Raw genomic sequence first — 23,748 nt, forward strand, 5'->3', positions numbered from 1 at the left:
TCGCAGCATTTATTATACAGTAATGTGTAATGCACTTGAGGTCAAAATGGCTTTCTGTGTTTTTTGTCCCCAATGCCTTTTTCTACAAACTTTCAGAAAACAGAATATTTATTACTAATTGACAATGTATCTGTGATCCAAGCAGTTGCCCTATTTGCATGGCCAGCCGCCGAAATAAGGAAGAGGCAAGCGGCATCATGATTATATGGTTTAATTGGTTTATGTTCTTTTTAATGTGTGTTGATATGTATTTGAATATTTTACGATTATGGCTTGAATTTTAAGGTTTATTGTAATATGCTGTGTTTGGGGCATGTTGGCTAAATCACTATTAATAAACTTAACTTGACAGGAATGATAACGTATCGCGTATGTGCACATCATTACTTGGCTCCAAATTCTCTCCAAATTGTTGGCATAAGATACTAATCAAAAATCCTGAAAGCCACCATCCCCAGGCAGTCAAAGCATTATAAACTCAGCATGCACAGGTGGGGCGGTTTCTGGGGTGCAACCCCTCTGTTCTTGATTTATAAACACACACAGAAATGAGCAAGGAGTCTGACTCGCATTCCCCATCTGAACCTAATGGAGCATTGCCAGCTAAGGTACCCAGTGGCTGAGTAACTGATGAGAAACCCATTGTGTAGGCACCATTGTCTGCCAGTCTCCTCTGCGTCCCTTGTCAGCCACGTTAAGTGAGTTTCCATAGCATCCAGCCTCAGGGTTATGCGCACATGAGGTTAAAGTTAATATTTAACTGGGAGACCCATTGTCGAGGTGTGAATAGATCTCAGCATAGGCAGGTCCCTCCCTCTGCCTCCTCCCTGGAGAAAGTAAACACGCTTCTCATTGGAAATCCTGGCAGCACAAGGAAGCAGGTGCTGATGTTCAGAAGAGCTGGGGACGAAGTCGTAAAGTGGTTGCTGTATGTAGGTTCTGAGCTAGTCAGTCCCAGGTGGGCCTAAGAAATTTAATTGTACCATTTTCTATTTGCAAGAGGGGAAAAAAAACCCCGGGTGAATATGGACTGAGCGAGATGGGCACTCAAGGCACACACAGACCCTTAGTTATGAGTAAGGCTACGATTTTGACATAGAAATTTCACAGCAAAGATGCGGAGGAAAAATAAAGTAATGGAAAGGATATAAACCCTCCTGCTTCAAGGCATAAGCTGATCACTAGCTGATGGGGGTTAGGAAGGAGCTTCCTCTATGGGCAACTCATTCCAAACATGCCTGCTGCAGGGCTCCTTGTCCCTTCTTCTGAAGCACATGGTGAGCACCACTGTCACAGACGGGATACAAGGCCCAGTGATCTAAGCCGCTATAGAAATTGCTGCGTTTAGGTGATATGATCATATAAATAATAATAAGGATTCTATGTGTGGGTTCCACCCCATTTCCACCTGAATTTCTTCATCAATTCCCAAAGGAAATGAATGAATAGGGAGTAGAAGAGACACCTAGAGGAGTCAGCATGCATGACACATAAGCCGAGACAGCGGTAGGCAGGATTTGTTGTTGTTTGTTTTGTCACCTTGATACAAGCCGGGAGTACATTAATGTAGTGGTATCTTTATTGGCAGATTGACAGTGGTGCAGAGTGATGGTTCCATGGTGTTACAGAGAAAATCCAAGCTGGGGGTTATAATAGGATTCCCAGAGACAAAAATCCCCTGGAGATAATATTACCCTTTAGTGCTTTTCATCCAAGGAGCATAAGCACTTCACAGGCATTAATTAACACAACCTCACAACACCCCTGTGAGGTAGGTTGGTACTAATCACTTATCACAGATGGGTGGATTGCACCGCACAATTGCTTTTCTGTAGGACAGTATGGGCTGACCCCACCTGTTTATAATCCCTTATCATAGATGACACATAATGAGGTTAAGTGAATTGTGCAAGTTCACACAGCAGATGAGAATAGCCAGGGATAGAACCCAGGAGCCCTGTCTCTCAATGGCTTCCTGTAGACTGCCTGGCTACCCAAGTCCATGGGAATGGAAGATTGATGAAGCCAGGAATCCTGGGTCTTGTTGGCTGTCAGGAGGGAGGTTTCTGAGTTAGTCTTCTTTGATAAGATGTCCAGGGTTTTGTAAACTTGACACAGCTTCAAAGCAGGAGCTGCATCTTTGCTCCTGCTATTCCTCACTCTCTGCCTCCTCGTCACTACCATCTGTGAGGGGGAATTCCCGCAGAGGTTTCTGGGTGGCGTAGCATTTGGTTTGCATGGGGCATTCCTGGTTTAAAATTGCCTGGGAATGGAGGAAAAATAATATTGAATAATATAATATTTTAAAATAATAATTAATAATAAATTAAATAATACAAATATCTATCATATCTACAAATATCTACCATAACACAAAGCATTACACAAACTTTGCACAATGATGACAAACCATGGGCCAAGTGAAATTTTAGCTGTTTTTTGTTTGTTTGTTTTTTTAACCATAGAAATTGCCCTCCAATGGATTCTGGCTTCTTATCCGAAACACAAGAGAAGAGTTTGTTCTGTTGAGTGGATAGAAGTGGCAGAGGTTGGGATTCACTCTTGTGAGCCAATGGGTGAATATTTTGCTAGTTGAGCATGGCAGGGTTAGAACAGCTGAAATATTATATTACTATTACAGTAAGGGGCGCAACCAAAATTAGGGCCCTGCGGTGCTAGGAACACAATGCAAGACATACACAAAATATAGAGTGCAAGACACTCCCTGCCTCAGATTTGCTTACAATCAAGCTAGACACAAGGTAGAAAGAGAAACAGGTGTAGAGAGAGGAAGTAACTTGCCCAAGGTTACACAACAAGCTATTGGCAGAGCCTAGGTATCCCAAGTCCTAGGCCAACTCCCTGTCTACAAGACCACTGTACCACAGATTTAACTCTTAGTCTGGCCTCAGTATTTCAGTCTCTCCAGCACCCAGACAATTTGTTAATATCTTTCTGGTGCTGCAGTGCCCAGACCTGAATACAATATTCTACACGCATTTGCACCAGTCAAATGCAAGTCCCCTGGATTATCAAGACCACATGCTGTAGGATTCAACTCACAATCTTCTCCTCTTTAGCTGGAGGACTCCGCAGGTACCAGCAGAGAGGGGCATAAGCAATGTTGGTCACTCCAATGATGACCATCAGCCAGGGAAACCCAATAGCCCGTACAATCACACCCCCTGTAGATGGACCTGGATATAAGGAAGGGTTAAACAAAGAGCAAGATTACAAAAACCTCCTTTGCCAAGTTGGAGAAGTCAATACAGATGGACTGTAAAATTACTGTATCATGGCTGATTTCTATGCCTAGTACCAATTGCTTCCAGCCAACACTGAGGTGGGGTGCTGTAAATTAATGCTATGAAGCCATACACTGGTAAATCATCATATATGCTGTCCTTTCAGGCAAATGTTAATCCGTACCGATAGCAAAGCCCATGCAGAAGGCAACGTCAGCAATGGCATAGACGCTGCCATAGACAGAGGTGTGGCGAAGGTCCACCAGGTATCCCATAATAGGCATCATCGAGGAATCCACCATGCCTGCCCCCAAAGCAAAATAATATGGTCAGCCATTGCCTTTTCCAAGTGAATCTCTTCCAAGGCAGACAGAAAGGCATACAACACTTCTCCTGCACTTTTCAGCCAAGGTGCTCTGGGCACTGCACTTTCATTAGTCCTCACAACCTCCCTTTGCGAGATGGATAAATATTGTTATCCCCGTTTTACAGAATGGGGGGGAACGAGGCCAAGGGAAGCGATTTGCCCTAGGCCACAGAGCATGTTGGCAGCAGAGCCGGGACTGGGACCTGGATGTCCTGACCATGCTTTTTCCAGGATCTAGGGCTTTCAGTGTCTCTCCTGAGTGCAACACACACAATTCTAATCAAAGCAGCGCTCCAGGGTGAGACAAGCTACTGAGCTCCATGCAATGGCCTCTGAAAGGCCTAGTGCACCATCGCTGTCCCTGTGTTAGTGGCTCTGTGGTCACTTAACAGCACAAGCTTCTTTCTTGGCCAGACTCATTCCCACCAAGGGCGGGAGAGGATGAATGATAAGGGAAGTAGTTGAGAGCAGGGTATAGGGCATATTATAGGTTATAAGGGTTCCTGGGAGTTCACGCATAGACTAGAGGCTCTCAGCAACCAGCCATTGGGTATGTTGTAGTGACATCTGCCTTCCAAAGGGATGGAGTAAGGATTATGGTATATGGGACTGCCTTGGACAGAGTGATTAGTTGCATTGGCATCTTACCTATGGCAAAGCCAAGCCCACCGTTTGGGCCGATCAGTCCATAAATATTTTGCGCAAGAGGCACCTTGGAGGGGAAAGAAAGAAGATATGAGGGAGGCCGGAGGGGCTTTGGCCAAAGGCCTTTCTTTGCAGGGCACATGACTAGTGGAATAGACACACCAATGCAGCCACTGGGACCTGTTAACTGACAGGCATGTGAGCACACTTCTCATGCCTCCAGGCCCAGTGGGACCTGCAGGAAGATGAGACAGAAAATTCACAAAAAGCCAGAATGTCAAAGGTATTTAGGCACCCATTTCCCATGAAAATAAATGGGTGTTAGGCACCTAACTCACTTTGGGCACTTTGCGAAATCCCACTAGATGCCTATCTGCATCGTTAGATGCCTAAATACCATTACACATCTGACCCGAAGCCTAGGATACCGCAGAGCACCAGAACCCATTCAGTGCCCCATGCCCCAGAACAGTCCTGTTGGCTTTTGAAGAAAAGGACGGTTCCCCATTTACAGATTCCACAGAGGGAGAGATGGGACACCAGTGTTACTTCACACACCTTTGCCAGGGCACCTTAAGCCTGATCTGAGGCACTCTTCCATTCCAGTCTTGGATCCTCATAAAGCACTGCCAATGACCCTTCATTGTGACTAACAGTAACCCTGTTGTTCACCCATTGCTCTGCCAACACAGTATCCTCTGCTAACCCTGTGCTGGGTATCCCCTGAGCAGAGACGACTTATCTTGGCTTCCTGATATGGAAAAACTCCACCAGGGGCTGGGCTGATATGCCCAAAGTCAGCTCAGGCATGATGGGGGCCCCAATCTAACCCAGGTTTGCACAGGTGAAAGGCTGGGGCAATGAAGCTCTTGGTTTCCCTGCCTAATCTCCGATGATTCTTCTGCAGAGAGGTCTCAGAATATCTTGCAATACTTACACAAAGGAGACTAATGCCCACCACAACCATTCCAATCAGGGAGCACAGCCACCTGCAACGAGGAAGAAGATAGGGAAGCATGACGCACTGTAACCCTCAAGAGCACGTGAACTGTCAGACCGGATCAGATCATGGGTCATTCCAATCTAATACAGCACCAACTATGCAATGCTACTCACTGAGGGGGAAAGTTTACTTCCTGACCTAGGAAGTTTACACCCTGAAGCATGAGAATTCATCACCTTATCTTATCCTACATAGCCATAAATATTATTATTGGTCATAAAATTATTCAACCCCTCTGAGAAATCTGGACAGTATTTGGCTCAATATCCTTCTGCAGCAGTGAGTCCCATAGGTCAATTTCACTCTGCATGAAATAGTGAGTCTTTGTGTTGCTTCTAAATTTGCTGTCCTTTAATTTCATTGAGCTACCCTTCCTTCCCACCACACTGTAGTGTGAGACAGGTATTTCCCTGAGTAGGGTCACCTCCTCATTACAAATAAGCAGCTGGGTGGTCTGAAGACAGCTGGGAAGAACACCAAGGTTTGAAAGCCGTTGAGTTCAACTTACCACCCCATTTTGTGGGCCAGCACCCCAAAGAGGTTGGTGCCAATGAGGTAAGATATGCTGGCAGGCAGGAATGCCATCCCTGCAAAAGAAGAGCCCCAGTCTCAAATACATACACATGATCATCAGAGAAGATTTGTCTAAGGACATCAGACTTTCCTCCCACCTCCCAAAGAAGTTCAGAGTTCAAGCCCTTTAGGCTCATAGTCAGATGCTCATAGTCAGATGCTCATAGTAACAACCATTTTGTAAATGCGTGGAAGACTCAAGGTCCAATTTGATCTGGCCTCCATAGAGTCTAAATCTGCTCCAGTGATAAATCATGAACAGTCTTAAGGGTCCTGTAGCACCTTATAGACTAACAGACATATTGGAGCATGAGCTTTCGTGGGTGAATACCCACTTCCCATGCATCTGACGAAGTGGGTATTCACCCACGAAAGCTCATGCTCCAATATGTCTGTTAGTCTATAAGGTGCCACAGGACTCTTTGCTGCTTTTACAGATCCAGACTAACACGGCTACCCCTCTGATACATGAACAGTCTTGTGATCAATCAAATAACACATGCTATTGGCCATGTGAGCCAGGGGAGACTAGACAGGGCAAATGAATATCCAATGCAGAGTCCCCAGACATAATGTATATTAGCCCTTACAAGGCAATGGCTTCTCTATTCTTCTTGGTTATTATTATTATATATCTGTATTACAGCAGTGCTTGCAAACCCCAGCCAAATTCAGGGCCACGTTGTGCACATAGTGAGAGACAACCTCTACCCCAAAAAGCTTGCAGTTTAAATAGCCAAGGCACACACAGGGTGGTAGAAAAGAAGGATTTCTATCCCCTTTTTATAGATGAGAAGCTGAGCCATCAAGTGGTTTGCCCAAGGTCACACAAGGCATCTGTGATAAAACCAGGAACTGAACCTAGATTGCGTGACTGTTGCTTTAACCATAAAGCCATCCTGCTACTCTGTATTGCTTTCTCCCCCTCCCCCTTCCATCTCATAGCATAGAAAAACTGCCTATTGAAAAACCACAGGGATTATAATTAAGTTAAAATCAAATATTTGACCATCCTGCTGGTTTACCAGTTGTTTATTTTTAATATACTCTCCTGTACAGACTATAACTAAATCATGATTGCATCTATTTGCCTGTATATTAACACAACTTCCTTATTAAAGCACAGTGATTTGTGCTTAATTTCCTTTTCTCTTTTTTAAAGGTTATAAAGCATTGTTCATCCTGCAGGTTTGCTGGGGAAGTCTGAGCTTTTCCCGTTTCTCCAAGGAACACAAGGGTAGGCAGATTGAAACAAACACTTGGGTTTATAGTTTATAGTTATAATTCTATAGTTGCTTTTAAGATGGATGCCGTTCAGCAGCCCTGGGACCTATTCTCCTACTGCAGGATACCAGCTGTTCCCTTTGAAATCAATGGGAGTTACTGGTACCCTATGCAGAGTGGAGAATCAGGCCCCCTTTGTCTACTGCTCAGCACTGGTACCTAAGAGACCTGGCCCTGGTTGCTTTCTTTCCTGGCTTTTAGGCCCCTGCAGCAAACTCAGCCCTGGGTGATGAGGGGAGAGAGGTTATGCTGTTCTGCAGTTTCCCCATGGGAGTGACATGTCAGTGGAGCCAAATGGCTGCAGATGTGTTTGTGCAGTGCCTAGCACAATGGGGTTCTGGTCCATGACGATAGGTCCTAGGCACTAAGTAATACAAATAATTAATAATGATCACAGGTCATGGAATCTGGAGGGAAGGGGTGCAAATTGGAATCTGGGTGGGGGGATCCTTCCCAAATAATGCATGTTATGTATTAATCCAGTGTAGAGGAGCAGCTCAGCTGGGACACTGCTTTGCCATGTGCTTTATAAATGTGAAGATATGCCCTGGCTGCAAAGTTGGGACCCAGATTCAAAGTTCCCTAGGGGTGTTTGTACTGAGAGTTTGGTTCAGCCCAAGGAGTTTGTGCTTGGATCCAAACTTTTCTGGGGATGGTTACAGCTGAGGTTTTGGTTTTGGTTTTTCTCTTACGTTCCCAGGTTAGCATGCCTCTTCCTCTGCAAAGGCCTGATCAGATGTCCACTGACATCCACTGAAAGATTCCACTCATCTTCAGTGGGCACTGAATAATTCCCTAGTGAATTGCTCAGTGACTTCCATTCCCACCACCAAGCACTATCCCTTCCCTCCACTATCCACAGCCCCTGGGAGACGAGTCTGCTAACCTCATCCACTCCTGCTCAGTCACTCACTGCAGCCAAGGCATCATGGCCCCTTATCTGGATGAAGGCTCCTGCCTGACTAGTTAGTAACTCAATTAGCAGCTCTCATTAGCTCTGCTGCTGCCAGGTTGTAATTCAATTTGGGTTGTAAGTGTAGCTTGGAGCGTCCCCAAAGGTCATTCCACTGCCAGTTGGCTTTTATAATTTTTTTGTACCGAAGGTAGGCAATGTTACCTCCTTATCACATTTCCTAGACAGTGAGTAATTAGTATGTACTATGCGGCCCTCCCTGTGACTCTGCAAATAGCCTTGTTTCACCTGTAGCTTAAAATTGTGTGTTGAGATTGTGGCACTGGCAGAGGCTTGGGCTAGCCCCCTGAGCTTGGACCCAGCCAACCCTGAGCTCGGGTGGCTAGCCCAAGCCTCCACCGCTGCTGCAGCATCCACACTACTAGTTTTAGCACACTAGCAGGAGCCTCACTAGCACAAGGGCTGGGAAGCTCGCCCCCAGTTGCAGTGTAGACTGACCCGCATGCCGATAATTCTGCAATGAAGACATACCCATAGAGAGCCTGGGCTCTGGTTCAGGTCTCAACAGCAGCAGTATGCTGACCATACAGACCAGGTACTGAGCAGGGAAACCTGCTAATGGGCTAAGCCTGTTCTAGTGTCTGGCCACGAAAAGGGCAAAATTCAGCAGCGAGGTAAGCAGGCACATCTCCACTGATTTCAATGGAGTGGCACCCCTTACCCTAAGGATAGATTTGATCCTAAGTCACCTAGCTTCTACCTCACAGGATGATATTGCTTGGTGTACCGGCTCAAAGAATGTGTCAGGCCTGACTGAGACAGCTCCCAGAGGCCCCCCCTCCTGTGTGGGAGTTGCATTATTATGGGCCCATCTGCAAAGCACTTTCTTTGACTCCTTTCTCTTTTTCCAACCTGAATCCTGATTCTCCTCTCATCCCGGTGTCACTCCACTGACTTAAGTGCAGTTATTCCTGATTTACATCAGTGTATGTGCAGGGAAAATCAGGTCCCTGGGTGTTTCTCCCTCTTCGGTCAGGAATCTCCTCTAACTTTTATTTATAGACAGCAGGGTGACCCCCATCCAGAGACCATGAGTGTCCCTCTACTCTACATTGCAATAGTCTGGGAGCACTCATCCTTTGCAGGTAGATGCATACATTTCATTTCATGCAATAGGCAGCACCAGCACCTTCCCCACCCAATACAAGCGCCTCCTCTGAGCTGATGTGGTTTAAACAGGTGCAGGCTATTATTATTGTTCAGTAACTAAGAAGGCTGAGAAATGAGGCACCTACCCAGCTGCCACTTTGGGGAGCACATGGTTTGCATCATCCAGATGGGTAACGTGGGCTCCAGCATTGCCACCCCCATGTTAGCAAAGCACAGAGCACCTGGGAGAGAGAAAACAACAGGAAATGCTCCATTTCAATGGCCCACATTTCCAGGGCCGGCTCCAGGTTTTCTGCCGCCCCAAGCAGCCAAAAAAAAAAACCCGCCAAAAAAAAAAAAGCCGCAGCAGTGCGATCGGGCTGCTCCACTCTTCGGCAGCAATTCAGCGGCAGGTCCTTCCCTCCAAGAGGGACGGAGGGACCTGCCGCCGAATTGCCGCCAAAGATCTGGACGTGCTGCCCCAATAGCGGCCAGAGTGCCACCCCTTGGTATTGGCTGCCCCAAGCACCTGCTTCTTTAGCTGCTGCCTAGAGCCGGCCCTGCACATTTTGATCCTGCTAATGGATTACGAGTACGACTCCATCACAAGCCCCTGGTGAATAGTCTTAAAAACAATGTAAAAATGCACTGTGGAGCAGTGAGGAGTGCAGCCATCCCGCCTTACCTGCAGCAACCAGGATGTAGGGATCTCGCAGCAATGTGAATATGGGGGTGCCTTTGGTGCTCTGCATAATACAGAAAGGGGGGGGTGTTACAAGTAGTGATCGAGGGAAAGCATGTAAACCAAACCAGATGCTGTAGAAGTGCATGGTCCAGGTCGTGAGCCAGCCTGTGTGTGTACAGATGCATGGCCCATGTGGCCAGCCAGCCCTTCTGTGTAAAGGCACATTGGCATTGTCCTGTGAGAGCCAAGCTGGGGAAGGTGCTAAGAGAGCTGGTTCCACCATGGGATTGTTTCTGAGCTTCCCTTTCCAGGTCAGTGTCCAGTGTCTGTGTGTTCATATCTTCTCAGCATTTTCACCTAGCCATGGTTCAAAGAGCCAGCATGTCAGCTTGTTATACCTGAGCCCAGATCTGCCAACCTGGCATCTTCCTTTCATGGACTATCCTTATAGTGAAATCAACACTGAGTCACTCCTAGCATCGCCGGTATAATGGCTGCCTATGGAGCACAACGCGCTGGTCAAACTGCGGCTGCATGCAGGGAGCTCTGCTGCCATGGACTGGGTAAATCCACACAAGTGTCTGGCCAGCAGCAGGAAGCACAGCAGTTGTTTCTCACAGGACATCCTATGGACATCCATAAGAACTGAGCCCCTTTCACAGGGAAGGCTGAATTTCTGGCTGTTTCAAAAGGCAGATAATAGAGCCAAACTGTGCTCCCAGTGACACTGAGAGTAACAACTCTACTGAAGCAAATGGAGTTATTCCAGAGTTACACGAACATCACTGAGATCAGAATATCGCCCGGGAATCTATTAAATACACGTTACGATGCACTAACCACTCGTCTAGGTAACCATTCCCAGCTGCCATCTCTGTCCCTTTCCCATGCATTCATGTCCCAGTGCCGCCATGCTCTATGGCTGGCTGCCTCACCACAGTCTTCCCCTACAGGGAATCCATGCCCGCATTGTTCACACTGTCTAGCACAAGGTCACACACTCATATGTTTGTACTTACTTCGGGGGAAATCTTAGAGGGCTGCAGGATGCACAGCTGTAAAGCTAAGAGAAAAATACCATTATTTGCTTATTCCTTGGCATGGCACCTTCATCCATTATTACCTCATGTCTCATATTTACTGTAGACCTCCCTTCAGTATCTCAAAGCCCAGTGATCCCAGAAATGGGCCAGCAGTCCCAATTCTAACACACTCAGGGGCATCTGCTGAGATGGGAGAAATTTTAGGCCCCAATTCTGTTCTGACAAAACTCCTGTTGACTTCAGTGAGATCAGGATCGGGATATTATAGTGTGAGTGCTTTATCAAAATACGAAGCAGTAAAACATACAAACAACCTACGTTAAGGTAAGATCCATTTGTTGGGCAGTCACAATGAGAGCACAGTCGAAGTTAGAGATGGAAAGACCTAGGGTAAGATTTTCAAAGAGGCCCCAGGGCCAGCTTTGCAAAGGTATTTAGGCACTTAACTTGCATTGAAATCAGTGAGAGTTTTAAGGTCAGATTACACCCTTGGAAATTTAGAAGCCTAAATCCCATTTTCAAAAGTCTCCCACGTGCCTAAGGGCTTGTCTCGTCTCTACGGCAAGTGCAGCAAACCAGGGTGTGACTCTACAGTGCACCAGCTTACCACAAAGTCACGTCCCATGTGGACACTGCTGCAGCACAATGACATTCCTGGAGCGTGTTTGTGCTCCGGGATTTTCACTGCACAGTAGCTGTGTCCACACAGGACACCACTGCGTGGCAAACTGCTGTGTTGGAGATTCACAGTCTGTCTTGCTGGGCAGTAATTTGCCGTTTAGACAGGCCCTTAATCTCTTTTGAAAATGGGACGTAGGCTTCTCAATGATTCAGGTGCTTTTGAAAATGTTACCCCCATTACTTGGATTGTAAATTCTTTGGGGGCAGGGCCCATGTTTTCATTGTATGAGTGTAAAGTAATGGGGCCTGGATCCTCTAGGCACTATGAGTACAATACAAATAATAAATTGTAATAACAACAAAATTAGGTCATGATGTCTGTTCCACCATGCTAATGATTTTATCTCAGCATGAAGTGACAGATTATTATAAGCAGAGCAGTATTGATGGCTATAGTTATTGATGCCGATTACTTACTATAGGCGAAGTTGATATCAATGCTTCTAGTTAAGGTTGCCTATCAGTTACTACTATAAGACCCTGTTTTCAGTTGTTTTCTGCTTAACCGGGAGTGTCTGTTAAGCAGAGAAGCCACTTTAGCCAGCATATGGAGCTCTTAACACACATTTCCCTGAATCTGTTACCCACTCCAGTGACGCAATCAAGTGGGTTATACGGGGAATGAGAGGCTGGGTCTGACAGTATCTGTAAGTCAGACATCAGGCAGTGAGCACAGAGCCAGTGTCTGAATGTGCACAGTGCGGAGTGCACAACAAAAAACAGCGATAGTAACTGCTGCTGTTAATAGCACTATAGAGCCTATCTATTCCTCCATACAAATCCTGGGATGTTTCCTCTCAGATACCCATTCTTGAATGTGTTAGTTTGGGGGTGGATACTCGGAGCTGGGAAGCTAAAACTGGCCAGCACACTTGGTTACTCACCTCCATCCAAAAGGGCTAAGAATGCCAGGATCAGAAAGGGGGCTGATTTTCCAACAAACTCATACATCACACTTCCAAAGGGAGCCCCAACTGCAAGGGAAAGGGCTGGGTCAGTACGATGGGTGTGAAGGGTATGTGGGTGCGGTGGAGTTTCGGCAGGAGCAAAGCAACAGTCAATTGTTCCTGATGCCTGACCCCAGACCCAATGGAAAGACTCCTGTTGACTCCCATGGGAAAGCTGGCATTAGAACCGTGGCATTATGTCAGCACTCTGCCCACCTCTCATTATGTATTGAACTGAAGAGGCGGGGAGAAAGAGGAGGGAGCATTTTATATTCGGTTATATTCAATTTTCATGGGATCAGGTGTCTGCTGAGAAAAATTTCCAGCATGAGCAGAAAACAGTGCCAGAGAATGAGCACAGGAGAAAAAATGGGGCTAAATCATGGGACTGGCAGGAGGAAAGACCAGCCATGCCTTTTGGAATGAGCCAGTGTTGCATGTTAGGGGACAGGTGCGACAGTGATGCAGAGCAAGGACTTGGGGAAACCGGCATCTAATGGCTGAAGAAGCATCAGCGTTCTCGCTAATCTAAATTTTTTGGGAACAAAGTTTACTCACCAAGCACCCCCAATGCCAGACCTCCTAATGCTATCCCCATAGCATTTCCTCTCTCGGAGTCATCTGTGTACACACTTGCCAGCATTCCCAGGCCTGGAAATAGAAAGGAAGCAGAGGTAAGTTGAGTTAGGCTTCTAGTATCTCATCAGGACCCATGTCTGAATCACACCTGGATACTTCAGTCTCCAGCCTACCTGAGCTCAGTTGTCTATGTCACACCTGGGCCCCTAATTTCATCCTGTTTGTAGTCAGTGTTATGTATTACCATGCTCTGTATTGGAGTATGTCTACACTCCAAGCACTACAGTGACACACCTGCAGCGCTGCAGCTACACCACTGGAGCGTAAACACTGGAAGGTTTTTTTCCCATCGGTGTAGTAAATCCATCCCCTCGAGAGATGCTAGCTAGGTCAATGGAAGAATTCTTCTTTCGACCTAGCTGAACCTACCTGGAGGAATAGATTGACCCAGCTACATCGCACAGGACATGACCTTTTTCACAGCCCTGAGCAGGGCCGGCTCTAACTTTTTTGCCGCCCCAAGCAGCAAAAAAAAGTGCCGCCCCACCGTAACACCCCCCCCAAGCGCCGCCCCACCCTGCTGAACCCCCCGCACCGAGTGCTGCGCCGCCGAAACTCCCCCCCGCTGAGTGCCGCACCGCCGAACAGCCCCCGCCCCTCGCCCCACTACCAAACCCCCCCCGCCGAGCTGCTGAACTGCCACCGAGCGCCACGTCGCCGAACACCCCGCCCCTGCGGAGCACCGCACTGCTGAAGCCCCCCGCGCGGAGCGCTGCCGAAACCCCCATGGAGCGCCACGCTGCTGAACACCCCCTGCATGGAGCGCTGCCGAACCCCTCCCCATGGAGCACCGCGCCGCCAAACACCCCCGCCGAGCTGCTGAACCCCCGCCGAGCACTGCGCCGCGCTGCCCCCCTGCCACCTGAAGATTGGCCGCCCCTTACCAGGTGCCGCCCCAAGCACGAGCTTGTTTGGCTGGGGCCTGGAGCCGGCCCTGGCCCTGAGCAATGTTTCACAGATCTAATTTTTAGGAGTAGCCCATGCCTTAGTGTCTGCATGAGCGACGTGCCAAATTGTGGCAAAGGGGAGGAGGAATTGGAAAGGGTTCAGAGAAGAGCCACAAGGACGATAAAAGATTAGAAAACATGCGTTATAATGATAGACTCGAGGCACTCAATCTATTTAACAAAGAGAAGGTTAAGGGGTGACTTGATTACAATCTCTATGTAGCCACATGGAGAACAAATATTTAACAGTGGGCCCTTCAATGTGGCAGAGAAAGGTAAAACATGATCCAATGGCTGGAAGTTGAAGCTAGAAAATTCAGACTGGAAATAAGGAGCAAATTTTTCATGGTGAGAATAATTAACCATTGGAACAATTTACCGAGGTTTGCGGTGGAGTCTCCATCACTGACCATTTTTAAATCAAGAAAGCTCTGCTCCAGGAATTATTCTGGGGAAGTTATGCAAGAAGTCAGACTAGATGATCACAATAGTCCCTTCTGACCATGGAATCTATGAATTCTAAGCCCACAGAGTTTAAAGCTCATCCCTTGAACAGTCTGAAATCTGATTCCTGGTCTGTGCATGGTAGCACCTGGGGCCTCTCTTGAGTAATTTTCCTTCTGTCCGGTGCTTGTTTGGGCACGCTAGTGAGAGCTTCCTAGGCTGGAGGAAGATCTTTGTGATTCTCTGCTCTGCAAACTGAACCATCACATTTCACACACTGTGAATTTTCACTCTCTATGGCCCAGGTTGCTTGAGAGGCACCATTTAAGCTCAGACAACGCAGCCAAAGTCCAGAAGCTGCTTGTGGGACATCAGTTCTCCTAGCTGGCTAAGATCTGCCTTGCTGCCAGCTGCTCCCATAAGCCAGTACATTTACCTGCGACAGATGAAAAGGATGAGCCAATGCCCTGGAGTGCTCGAGCCACAAGCAGCAGGGTGTAGGTACCTGAGAAAGCAAACACTGGGGGGAAAGCAGAAAGGCAGAGTCAGCATTTGGGGCTATTTTTCAAGCCCATCTCTAATTAAAACCAGCTTGCACAAATCTTCTTAGCTATGCACTCACAGGCCTATAGTCTCTGAAGGCCACTTCAGTGTGTTTCACTATCCTCTGGTCCAGAGGAAGGGAGGTCACCACACACCTTCGTCAAAGGTCTCCTTTTTGGAGCCTTTAAATGGTAACCACGCTGATGGGGTCACCCAGGGGTGTTCCAAGAAGAGAGGAATGCTGCTGCAACAAACATCCAACTCAAATGCTGTCAAGCACTGGAAACCACCTGCTGAATTTCACTCTCTGTTTATAGAATGGGAGTGGGCCGATCTGCTGTCCTCCTATATCTCAGATATTGGGACAGTCATGGACAAAGGATCCCAAGGCTCCATGTTGGCCTCATAGCAGATTAGTGACTGGTTCACTGGAACAGACCTGACGCTACCCGGTGAAAGGCAGAGAAAGAGAATACTCACTGACTGTAGAGAGAAACATGATGATGAATCCAGCGAACATGGGAATGTGGTATCCTATCCTAAAAAGGGAGGAGACAGTCAAGAACTCAAGAAGAGTTTAAAGCCAAGGACTTTATCTTAGCACCAATGCATTATTGCATGTATGTGAATGAGTGTATGTCTGTGTTCATGTATGAGTAAATATTGTATGTGTGTATGAGACTGCAGGAGAATGGGGGAATATGGATGAGTACAATATATGTAAATGTAGGGGTATAAATGTGTGAGTATGTATTCAAGGCTCTGTGTGTGTGGCTGTGTAGATGTGTCTCTAAGGGTGTGGTGAGTGTGCATCAGTGCACCTATGTGTGTTTGTATAGGGAAGTGTGAATGTGTGCACCGTTGTATATGAGTATGTGTCAGTGAATGTTTTTATATGGAAGTGTGAGGATCTATATCAAAGTATATGGGTGCAAATGTGTGTGTTAGTCTCTACATATGTGTGCATAAGTGTAAATGTGTGTGTATAAGTGTGTGAAATTATTGTAACAAGTTCTAGGACCCTGCACAGAGATGCAGATCCATTTTGCTGACCCATCCTGCCAGCCAGATCAGGGGATCCTATTAGCTCTAACTCAGACGCCTCTCTGAAGCAGAGGAAGTGAAGTGCAGGGATAGCAGTACTTGTGGCACCTTAGAGATCCTGCAGGGAAAATACCTGGGAGCATCAAGCTCTGGGGGAATTTTAGGCTGAGGATTATGTGATGATGTTGTTATTTAAGTTAAAAATAAAGGCAAAGACAAATTTAAGGGAGTGGGGAGGGAGTAAACCTGGCCCAATATCTAGTGTGTGGACTCTGTGAGAATGCCACCTGCTCACTAGTATTTATTTACTTGACAAGGATGGGTAAAAAAATAATTCCTGTTCCCTCTTTAAGTACAAAATGTTGTGATTACTAGCTACTGACACAGAATGTATGACAACATTTCAGTTCTTTTAGTCTCATTGGAGCATCATGCAAGCTATTGATGCCCTCGGCTCAACTTGGTACACAGTTCCTAACTCAGTCATGTACCTTGGACTGAGCAGGACCTGGGACAAATGAGTTCTCGGCTAGGGAGCACCAATAATATTTCCTTAGTAATGTACACGTTCAAAGCAATTTGCTGGCTTTCTTAACGATGTGGAATTCCTGGACGATTGGATGTTGATATTTCCACTGTGCTATTCTAGCTCACAAATGGCTTTGGTGAGCTCCCATACTGTGTTATCGTAATGGTCCCAAACATGGGTCATTGGCAAGGCTTAAATGCATGCCCTTCAGCGCTGCAACACAGATCTCTACTATTTAAGAAGGAGTAACTTTATTTGCTAGCAGCAGCAATAGGCTGCTATCCTTGAATAGACTAGCCACTGGAGGGGGAATGTGACCCAAATTTGTTCATAGCATTACATGCTCACAAACTATTTTATAGCCTGGCTGACATACCTGTTAGTCAAGGGACCCACAAATGGATTGATTATGAGCTGCATAAGAGCCTTGGAGGCAAACAGCAGTCCAACACGCACGTTCTCCTCCATGAGGAATGCCTCACCATCTACACAGCTGTTTTTTGGTGGCAGGCTGGCCCCAGTGAGCTGAGGCAGGCTGCTGTTTTCTGTCCTGTTCACCCCCACTGTGGTGTTGACAGCCACGTAGTCTGAGACAGTCACTGTGGTGTTGTCAAAGTAAGAGAACATGGAGGAGAAGGGAGGAGCTGCAAAGGTTGTGGGGGCTGCCATGATCCAGTTCTGGGAAGCAGAGCTGTTAGCACCTTCATATTCTATTGCATAGAGGAAGGTGGGGACGATTGGCACTGGAAGAAAATTAAAGGAGGAGATTAGTTAGTGTTTTATTCAGCACTTCTGGTGTGTGTGTGGGAAATTAATGAAAGGTTAATAGTTCGAGCTAGAGACAGGTATCAGGTAAAGTGCCCACACCCAACTCTCCCAGTGCACCTTGCTCCAGACCTGCAGCACTGCCTGGGATGGAGACCAGTCAAACTCATTTCTTTTGTTATTGGTTTCTGCAGTTGCAACTGAGATTTACAGAGTCTTAATTCCTTCAGCACATCATTGAGGACACCTTGATACCTACACACGCACCCACACCCATACTCAACATACCCACAACAGTGATCAGCATATTATCCATCAGCAGAGCGACAAACACGACCACCAGAACCAGTTTCCGTGACTCCCTTCCCTCCTTCAGCCACCTCCAGGGGGCACACTCCACCACTTGAGGCATTGTTGGAAACCCAGCAGGGCTGCTTCAGTCTTTGACACCTGTGTGTGCTCCACCCACTTCTTAGGGCTGAGGATATCCTGTAATCTTTAAGAAAGACACTCTGCAAAATACCCAGGAAAATACATAGGGCCTGATCCAAGGGCCAGAAGTCAACTGGAATCTTTCCATTGACTTCAATGGGCTTTTGACCATACCCTAATTAGGCTTGGAAAGATTAGATTTGTATCGGTAAATGTCATTAAACATCAGTTTCACCCTACACACGCAAACAAACTGGGGGAAAAAATATTTCCATTGATAATAATCAAAATTTAGAATTAGGCAAAGTAAGAAAAATGTTGCTTGAGCACTTATAGAATTTGATGTACGGTTATTTATTTTGTATATTTTGACATGTGATGTTGACAATTTGTGTGTCAACGGTTATAAAGCTTTAACTTTTTGAATCTCAGTGTCTGTTATCAATAAATCATTACTATCTGACCTCTCCCCATAATTTCCTGCAACTGTAAACATGTAAGTAGATAAAAATTGAAAAAAAAATGCTTAGAAGATAATTTTGCGCAATTTGGAACAATTGAACAGATAAAAATCTTTCAAAAATGCTTGAAAATAAACATTGATATTATCTGTTGAAATTACAAAAAGTAACAGTTGGCTTCTGCCAAGCCTGCCCATAATGAATGAAAGACAAGCGGATGCCTCATTTCAATGGTTCTTTGCTCAGGAGTCAGGCCGAAGTTCTCTGGTTTATACACACAGCGGGGCAGCATAGGCAGCAACAGTGCAAATGTCCCCACATCCCTTTCCACCCCTGATCTTAAGGAATCTCCTCAGGGTCATGGCCCTCACAGTGCCCTTGGCTTATCTGCTGAGATTGCCAGGAAGGGCCAGGCAGTGTCAACTGCTTTTGAGAAGTGGGCACCACTCATTAGGAGCTGATTTGGGACCACCAGCTCAGCTACCAAGTGACAGTAATGTCTATCAGCTGTGGGTCTGTGCTACATTTGAAACTGTAGCTTCTACATGTGAACCTCCTTATTACCCATTACCAGTCTCCTGAATCACCACTCTGGCTTTAGGGCATCATTTAATTCTTCTTTTCTGTAAGGCTTTAGAAGACTCTAAGCAAATATTGAGCTGATAGCTTATTGTAGTGATCTCCACATCTTTCATTTCACATTTTGTCCTTGAAGATTAAATTAAGTTTCTTGAAGGCTTTTCATTTCCTTTACACCTCTTTTCATTTCACCTAATTGAAACATCACAGCCGAACACAAGACTTAAAAACCGAACAAATACAATTAAGATCAGGGCTTAAGACGTGTTGAGAAAAGATTGCTTGTTCCACCACGGTGAATATATTAATTACAAATCTGCAATTAATTGGCACCAAACCAAACAAACAAAATCATTAATATACTAAATGGCTGATATGAAAAGCTGTCACCTCATAGACTAGAGTGGTAAGAAGAAAGGGTCTGGAGAGTGGATCAGAACTACCGCATCCACCTGTTGATTTGTGAAATCATGGGCAATGCCATCTACCTTTACACTTAATTCTTTATGAAAAACATTGTTTTTCTTTAACCTAATACCTGAGTCCCACCCATCAGTTGTTGGCTCAGAACCTTGGGTTATTTTGTTTGGTTATTTCCTCAAGGTAAATGAGAACAAGCAAACAAATGTAAAGTACACAATCTAACAAATGCAAAAGCACAAATCTACATGGGAAAGAAAGAAAGAAAGAAAGAAAGAAAGAAAGAAAGAAAGAAAGAAAGAAAGAAAGAAAGAAAGAAAGAAAATAGTTTAGAGACTCAACAGAAAGGAAGGAAGGAAGAATATAGAATATTTAAAATAAACATAATTAAACTCATCCTTTAAATCTAGATCTTAAAATCTGCTCCCAGAACAACAGATTGCAAATCTGTTGCACTGAGCAGAGAAGAAAGGACTCTTACCAGAGAACACATCTTGGTCTCTGCAGCTGGCTGCTAGACGTAGCAGTGGCGGCACTGTGGTCTAAAACTGCTATTCCCAGTGAATTTATCCTTTTATCTGGGAAGGATATGAATGCCCTGCTTCCCTGAAGATTTAATTGGAACCTCAAACAGGTTCCATTCAACCCTGCAGCTCCCTCTGCGTCAGAGGCAGGAAAGAAGGATATAGGGGAGAGAGGATGGAGAGATTATCTGCAGCAATGAAGCACCAGCACTCCACAGCTTTTCATCAATGCTTATCTTTCATCACACACCTTAACTGTTGCCTGGGTCTCAGCATAGTGAGTGGAGGCTGTTCTGGGGCTTTACAGCTCTCCTCCTCCATGGTGTGAAAGGCACCTGTATGCCACAAATGGCCTTCTACACCCTACAGGCTGTAATAATAATAATAACAACAATAAATATCAAAATAAAAAATTTGGAGGACTGGCTAGCTCAGGCAACTGGTCATGGGAAATGGACCTCTAGGTCACGAGCACCAGTTACTGATTCCAGATAATGGTGGTCACTCACATCTGAGGATTGTTCCATGATCCTTGAATGAAATGAGTTTGAAGGTTTGTAGTCCAGTGTCCACATCAGAAAATTCCTACCTACACAACTGCCATGAATTAGTTGGCAGTTTCAGCAGACAGGCAAGGAAAGAATGGGCCATGGAATCTAAACTCCACTCTGACCCATATAGGTGGAACCTTTTAAGTTAGGAGTGATGCAAATTGGTGCTGGGACAGGACGTTCTGATGCAGCCTGCTTCGTATCTGTTCCGTGGATAAACAGAAGGCATTCATCTCCACGGCTGTCAATCTGGTATCTTTCGTCAGCCTTAAATTCACTTAAAATTAAATTTAAAAATAATAAAATCCTTCTGTTGTTTCTCCACAATTGTCCTGAGTTCTAAGAACAAACCGGCCCCGCTCTGCCTCTGATCCTTCCAGGGATCCCATATGCCTGCACAGGTGGGCAGAATGCCCCTGCAGAATTGAGGTGAACCTGCTGGGAGCAGGAGTAGAGTCTGAGAAATTAATGATTATTTTCTGGTTTCCCAAATACCGACTGCAGGGACAAACAAGACTTCTCAGATAAATGAAATAGATAACAAACAGCCAAGTTCAAAATCTCCTGTGCAACTTCCACCAGGTTAAAATGACAAAAACAAAATCTCCTGGACTCAAAGGAATCATTTGTACTGCCTGAAATGGGAGCCGTAGCTGTAGTTTTTGTCTCCTACTTCAATGTTCAAATATTGAATCAAAGTTACAGCGCTCCTATGTATAAACAGGCAGATTTCACGGCAAGGCCTCTGGTGGAGCAGGAATTTGAGGGTTAAATCTTATCCATCATTCTGGGACCAAAATGAAAAAAAAGAGGGATGTTGAGGACTCTGTGTGTGTGTGTATATATCAGGAATTGAGACACTATGTAGGGATGTGTGTCAGTGTGTATATGATTGTATGGGAGCTTGTGCCAACATGTGGGCTGAGTCTGCTTGTGTGTAGATGCTACGTCATTGTGTATGTGGTGAGCCCTGTGTCAGTGTAGGGAGGGCAGCTGCATCAGTGCACATGTGAAGAGCTGTGTCACTGTGTGTACCTGCGTATGGGGTTGCATCAGTGTGTCCTGTCTGGGAGGAGGCTATTCCAATGTGTGGGAGAGAGGTCTGCATTGAGTCGTATATGCAGGGGGCAGCATCTATGTAGGTGTGTGAAGAGGGCAGAGTACATGTGTGTAAATGGGCAAATTGCATTAGCTTATGGGCTACAAATGGAGAAGGGGGAAAGTTTAAGTTAAATCCTCGCTGCAAGCAGAAAGTAAAGACATGACGATGCTCCTTCTCTCCTGGGATGGACTGCAAGGGGCTCCCTCAAAAGCAGGCCTTTCTCTTTCCATGTTTAACATGGAAAAAGTTCCTATTCTCTTCCCTGCGCAGACATACAATTGGGTCTGACTTGTAATCTCACAGCCCTCCAACCTGGTATAACATTTTTCCAGTGGACAGTTTGGTTTATCTCACTGCTTTGTTGGAGGGAGTCATTAAAAACAACAACAACAAACCTCCCCATGAAAAAGAAACTGAGCAGCCTATTGCCCCAATCCAAGGGAAAAGAAAGCAGCTCAGAATAAGACCCTCTTTGCCATGTGAAACTTAAGAATTGCACCATAGACCAGTAGCTTGCCTCCAACAGTGACTGATACTGGGTGTTTCAGAGGAGGTGAAGGCCACATCACCGGACTATGCAATGCTGCACATGGATCTGGGTAAGGCTCCTTTCAGGCCTCCATCACAATGCTGCAATAAAACATTCCACCTCATGACCACTGTCTTGCTCCTTTCCCGTTTCCACACCTGGACATATTTGTGCCATTGCAGCATGACAAGAGACTGGCAGAGGCATAGTTGCTACTTCTGTTTGAAAACTGGGATTTTCCAAACAAACCCTTGCCCCTTGTTTTTCTGTTCTCTGCTGCTTTGTCCTTAGGGATGAGCAGCCATTTGCCATGTCATTAGGGAAGCGAGAAGTCCATTGTTTCAACTGATTTCAGAGTAGCAGCCGTGTTAGTCTGTATCCTCAAAAAGAACAGGAGTACTTGTGGCACCTTAGAGACTAACAAATTTATTAGAGCATAAGCTTTCGTGGGCTACAGCACACTTCTTCGGATGCATATAGAATGGAACATATATTGAGGAGATATATATACACACATACAGAGAGCATGAACAGGTGGGAGTTGTCTTACCAACTCTGAGAGGCCAATTAAGTAAGAGAAAAAAAACTTTTGAAGTGATAATCAAGATAGCCCAGTACAGACAGTTTGATAAGAAGTGTGAGAATACTTACAAGGGGAAATAGATTCAATGTTTGTAATGGCTCAGCCATTCCCAGTCCTTATTCAATCCTGTCACCGAAATATCGGGTCCACCTAGCTGAGAGCCAATAACAGCCAGACAGGGATAAGGAAGAGTTGCTTTATTCTGCAGAAGAAAGGAGAGCTTTGCACCTTGGTACAAAAACTCTGTCTTACACACATTTTACAGATCCTTTATACACATTCAGACAAAGGCCCTTGCCGTGTTAACACTTGATTGGTGGTTGTCAGACCCGTGCTTTTGCTAGGGTTACCATATTTCAACAATCAAAAAAGAGGACGGGAGGAGCCCCGCCCTAGCCCTGCCCCCGTCCTGCCTTAGCCCCGTCCCTGCCCCTTCCACTCCCTCCCACTTCCCGCCCCCCTCAGAACCCCTAACCCTCCCCCCCCCACTCCTTGTCCCCTGACTGCCCCCTCCTGGGACCCCTGCTCCTAACTGCCCTCCAGAACCCCACCCCCTCCCTAAGCCTCCCTGCTCCTTGTCCCCTGACTGCCCCCTCCTGAGACCTCCCCCCCATCCTAACTGGCCCTCTAGGACCCTATCCCCTACCTGTCCCCTGACTGCCCCCTCCTGAGACCCTCCCCCCATCCTACCTGGCCCCCTAGGATCCTACCTCCTACCTGTCCCCTGACTGCCCCAACTCTTGTCCGCACCCACACCCTCAGACAGATACCAGGGACTCCCACGCCCCATCTTACCACTCCCCACCCCCTGACAGCCCCCCCCCACAGAACTCCCGACCCATCTAAACCCCTCTGCTCCTTGTCCCCTGACTGCCCCCTCCTGGGACCCCTGCTCCTAACTGCCCTCCAGAACCCCACCCCTACCTAAGCCTCCCTGTTCCTTGTCCCCTAACTGTCCCCTCCTGAGACCCCCCGACCCTAACTGCCCCCCTAGGACCCTACCCCCTACCTGTACCCTGACTGCCCAAAACCTTACACACCCAACCCCAAGACAACCCCCCACCCCGAACTCCCGACCCATCCAATCCTGCTCCCTGTCTCTTGCCTGCCCCCTCCAGAAC

The 23,748-nt window shown here is 46.4% G+C and overlaps 1 protein-coding gene across 2 annotated transcripts; it reads right to left on the reverse strand.

Moving 5' to 3' along the window:
- Positions 1–1,580: 1,580 nt before the first annotated feature.
- SLC18A1 (solute carrier family 18 member A1) lies at positions 1,581–19,978 on the reverse strand. Of its 2 annotated transcripts, XM_054019042.1 has the most exons (16): positions 19,820–19,978; positions 17,735–17,942; positions 17,058–17,424; positions 15,589–15,647; positions 15,002–15,085; positions 13,094–13,186; positions 12,473–12,562; positions 10,884–10,927; positions 9,865–9,925; positions 9,326–9,421; positions 5,769–5,847; positions 5,195–5,246; positions 4,261–4,324; positions 3,430–3,549; positions 3,064–3,197; positions 1,581–2,263 (listed from the first exon to the last, which is right to left on the reverse strand). In XM_054019042.1, exons 2-16 carry the CDS (start codon positions 17,856–17,858, stop codon positions 2,150–2,152), a joined length of 1,581 nt encoding a protein of 526 aa, XP_053875017.1. In that variant the 5' UTR covers positions 17,859–17,942; positions 19,820–19,978; the 3' UTR covers positions 1,581–2,149. The 2 variants fall into 2 exon arrangements, with proteins under 2 accessions (XP_053875017.1, XP_053875018.1); XM_054019043.1 differs by lacking the exon at positions 3,430–3,549.
- Between the last annotated feature and the right edge of the window lie 3,770 nt (positions 19,979–23,748).

The sequence above is a fragment of the Malaclemys terrapin genome, chromosome 2 (assembly GCF_027887155.1).
Source record: "Malaclemys terrapin pileata isolate rMalTer1 chromosome 2, rMalTer1.hap1, whole genome shotgun sequence".
Taxonomy (NCBI): domain Eukaryota; kingdom Metazoa; phylum Chordata; order Testudines; family Emydidae; genus Malaclemys; species Malaclemys terrapin.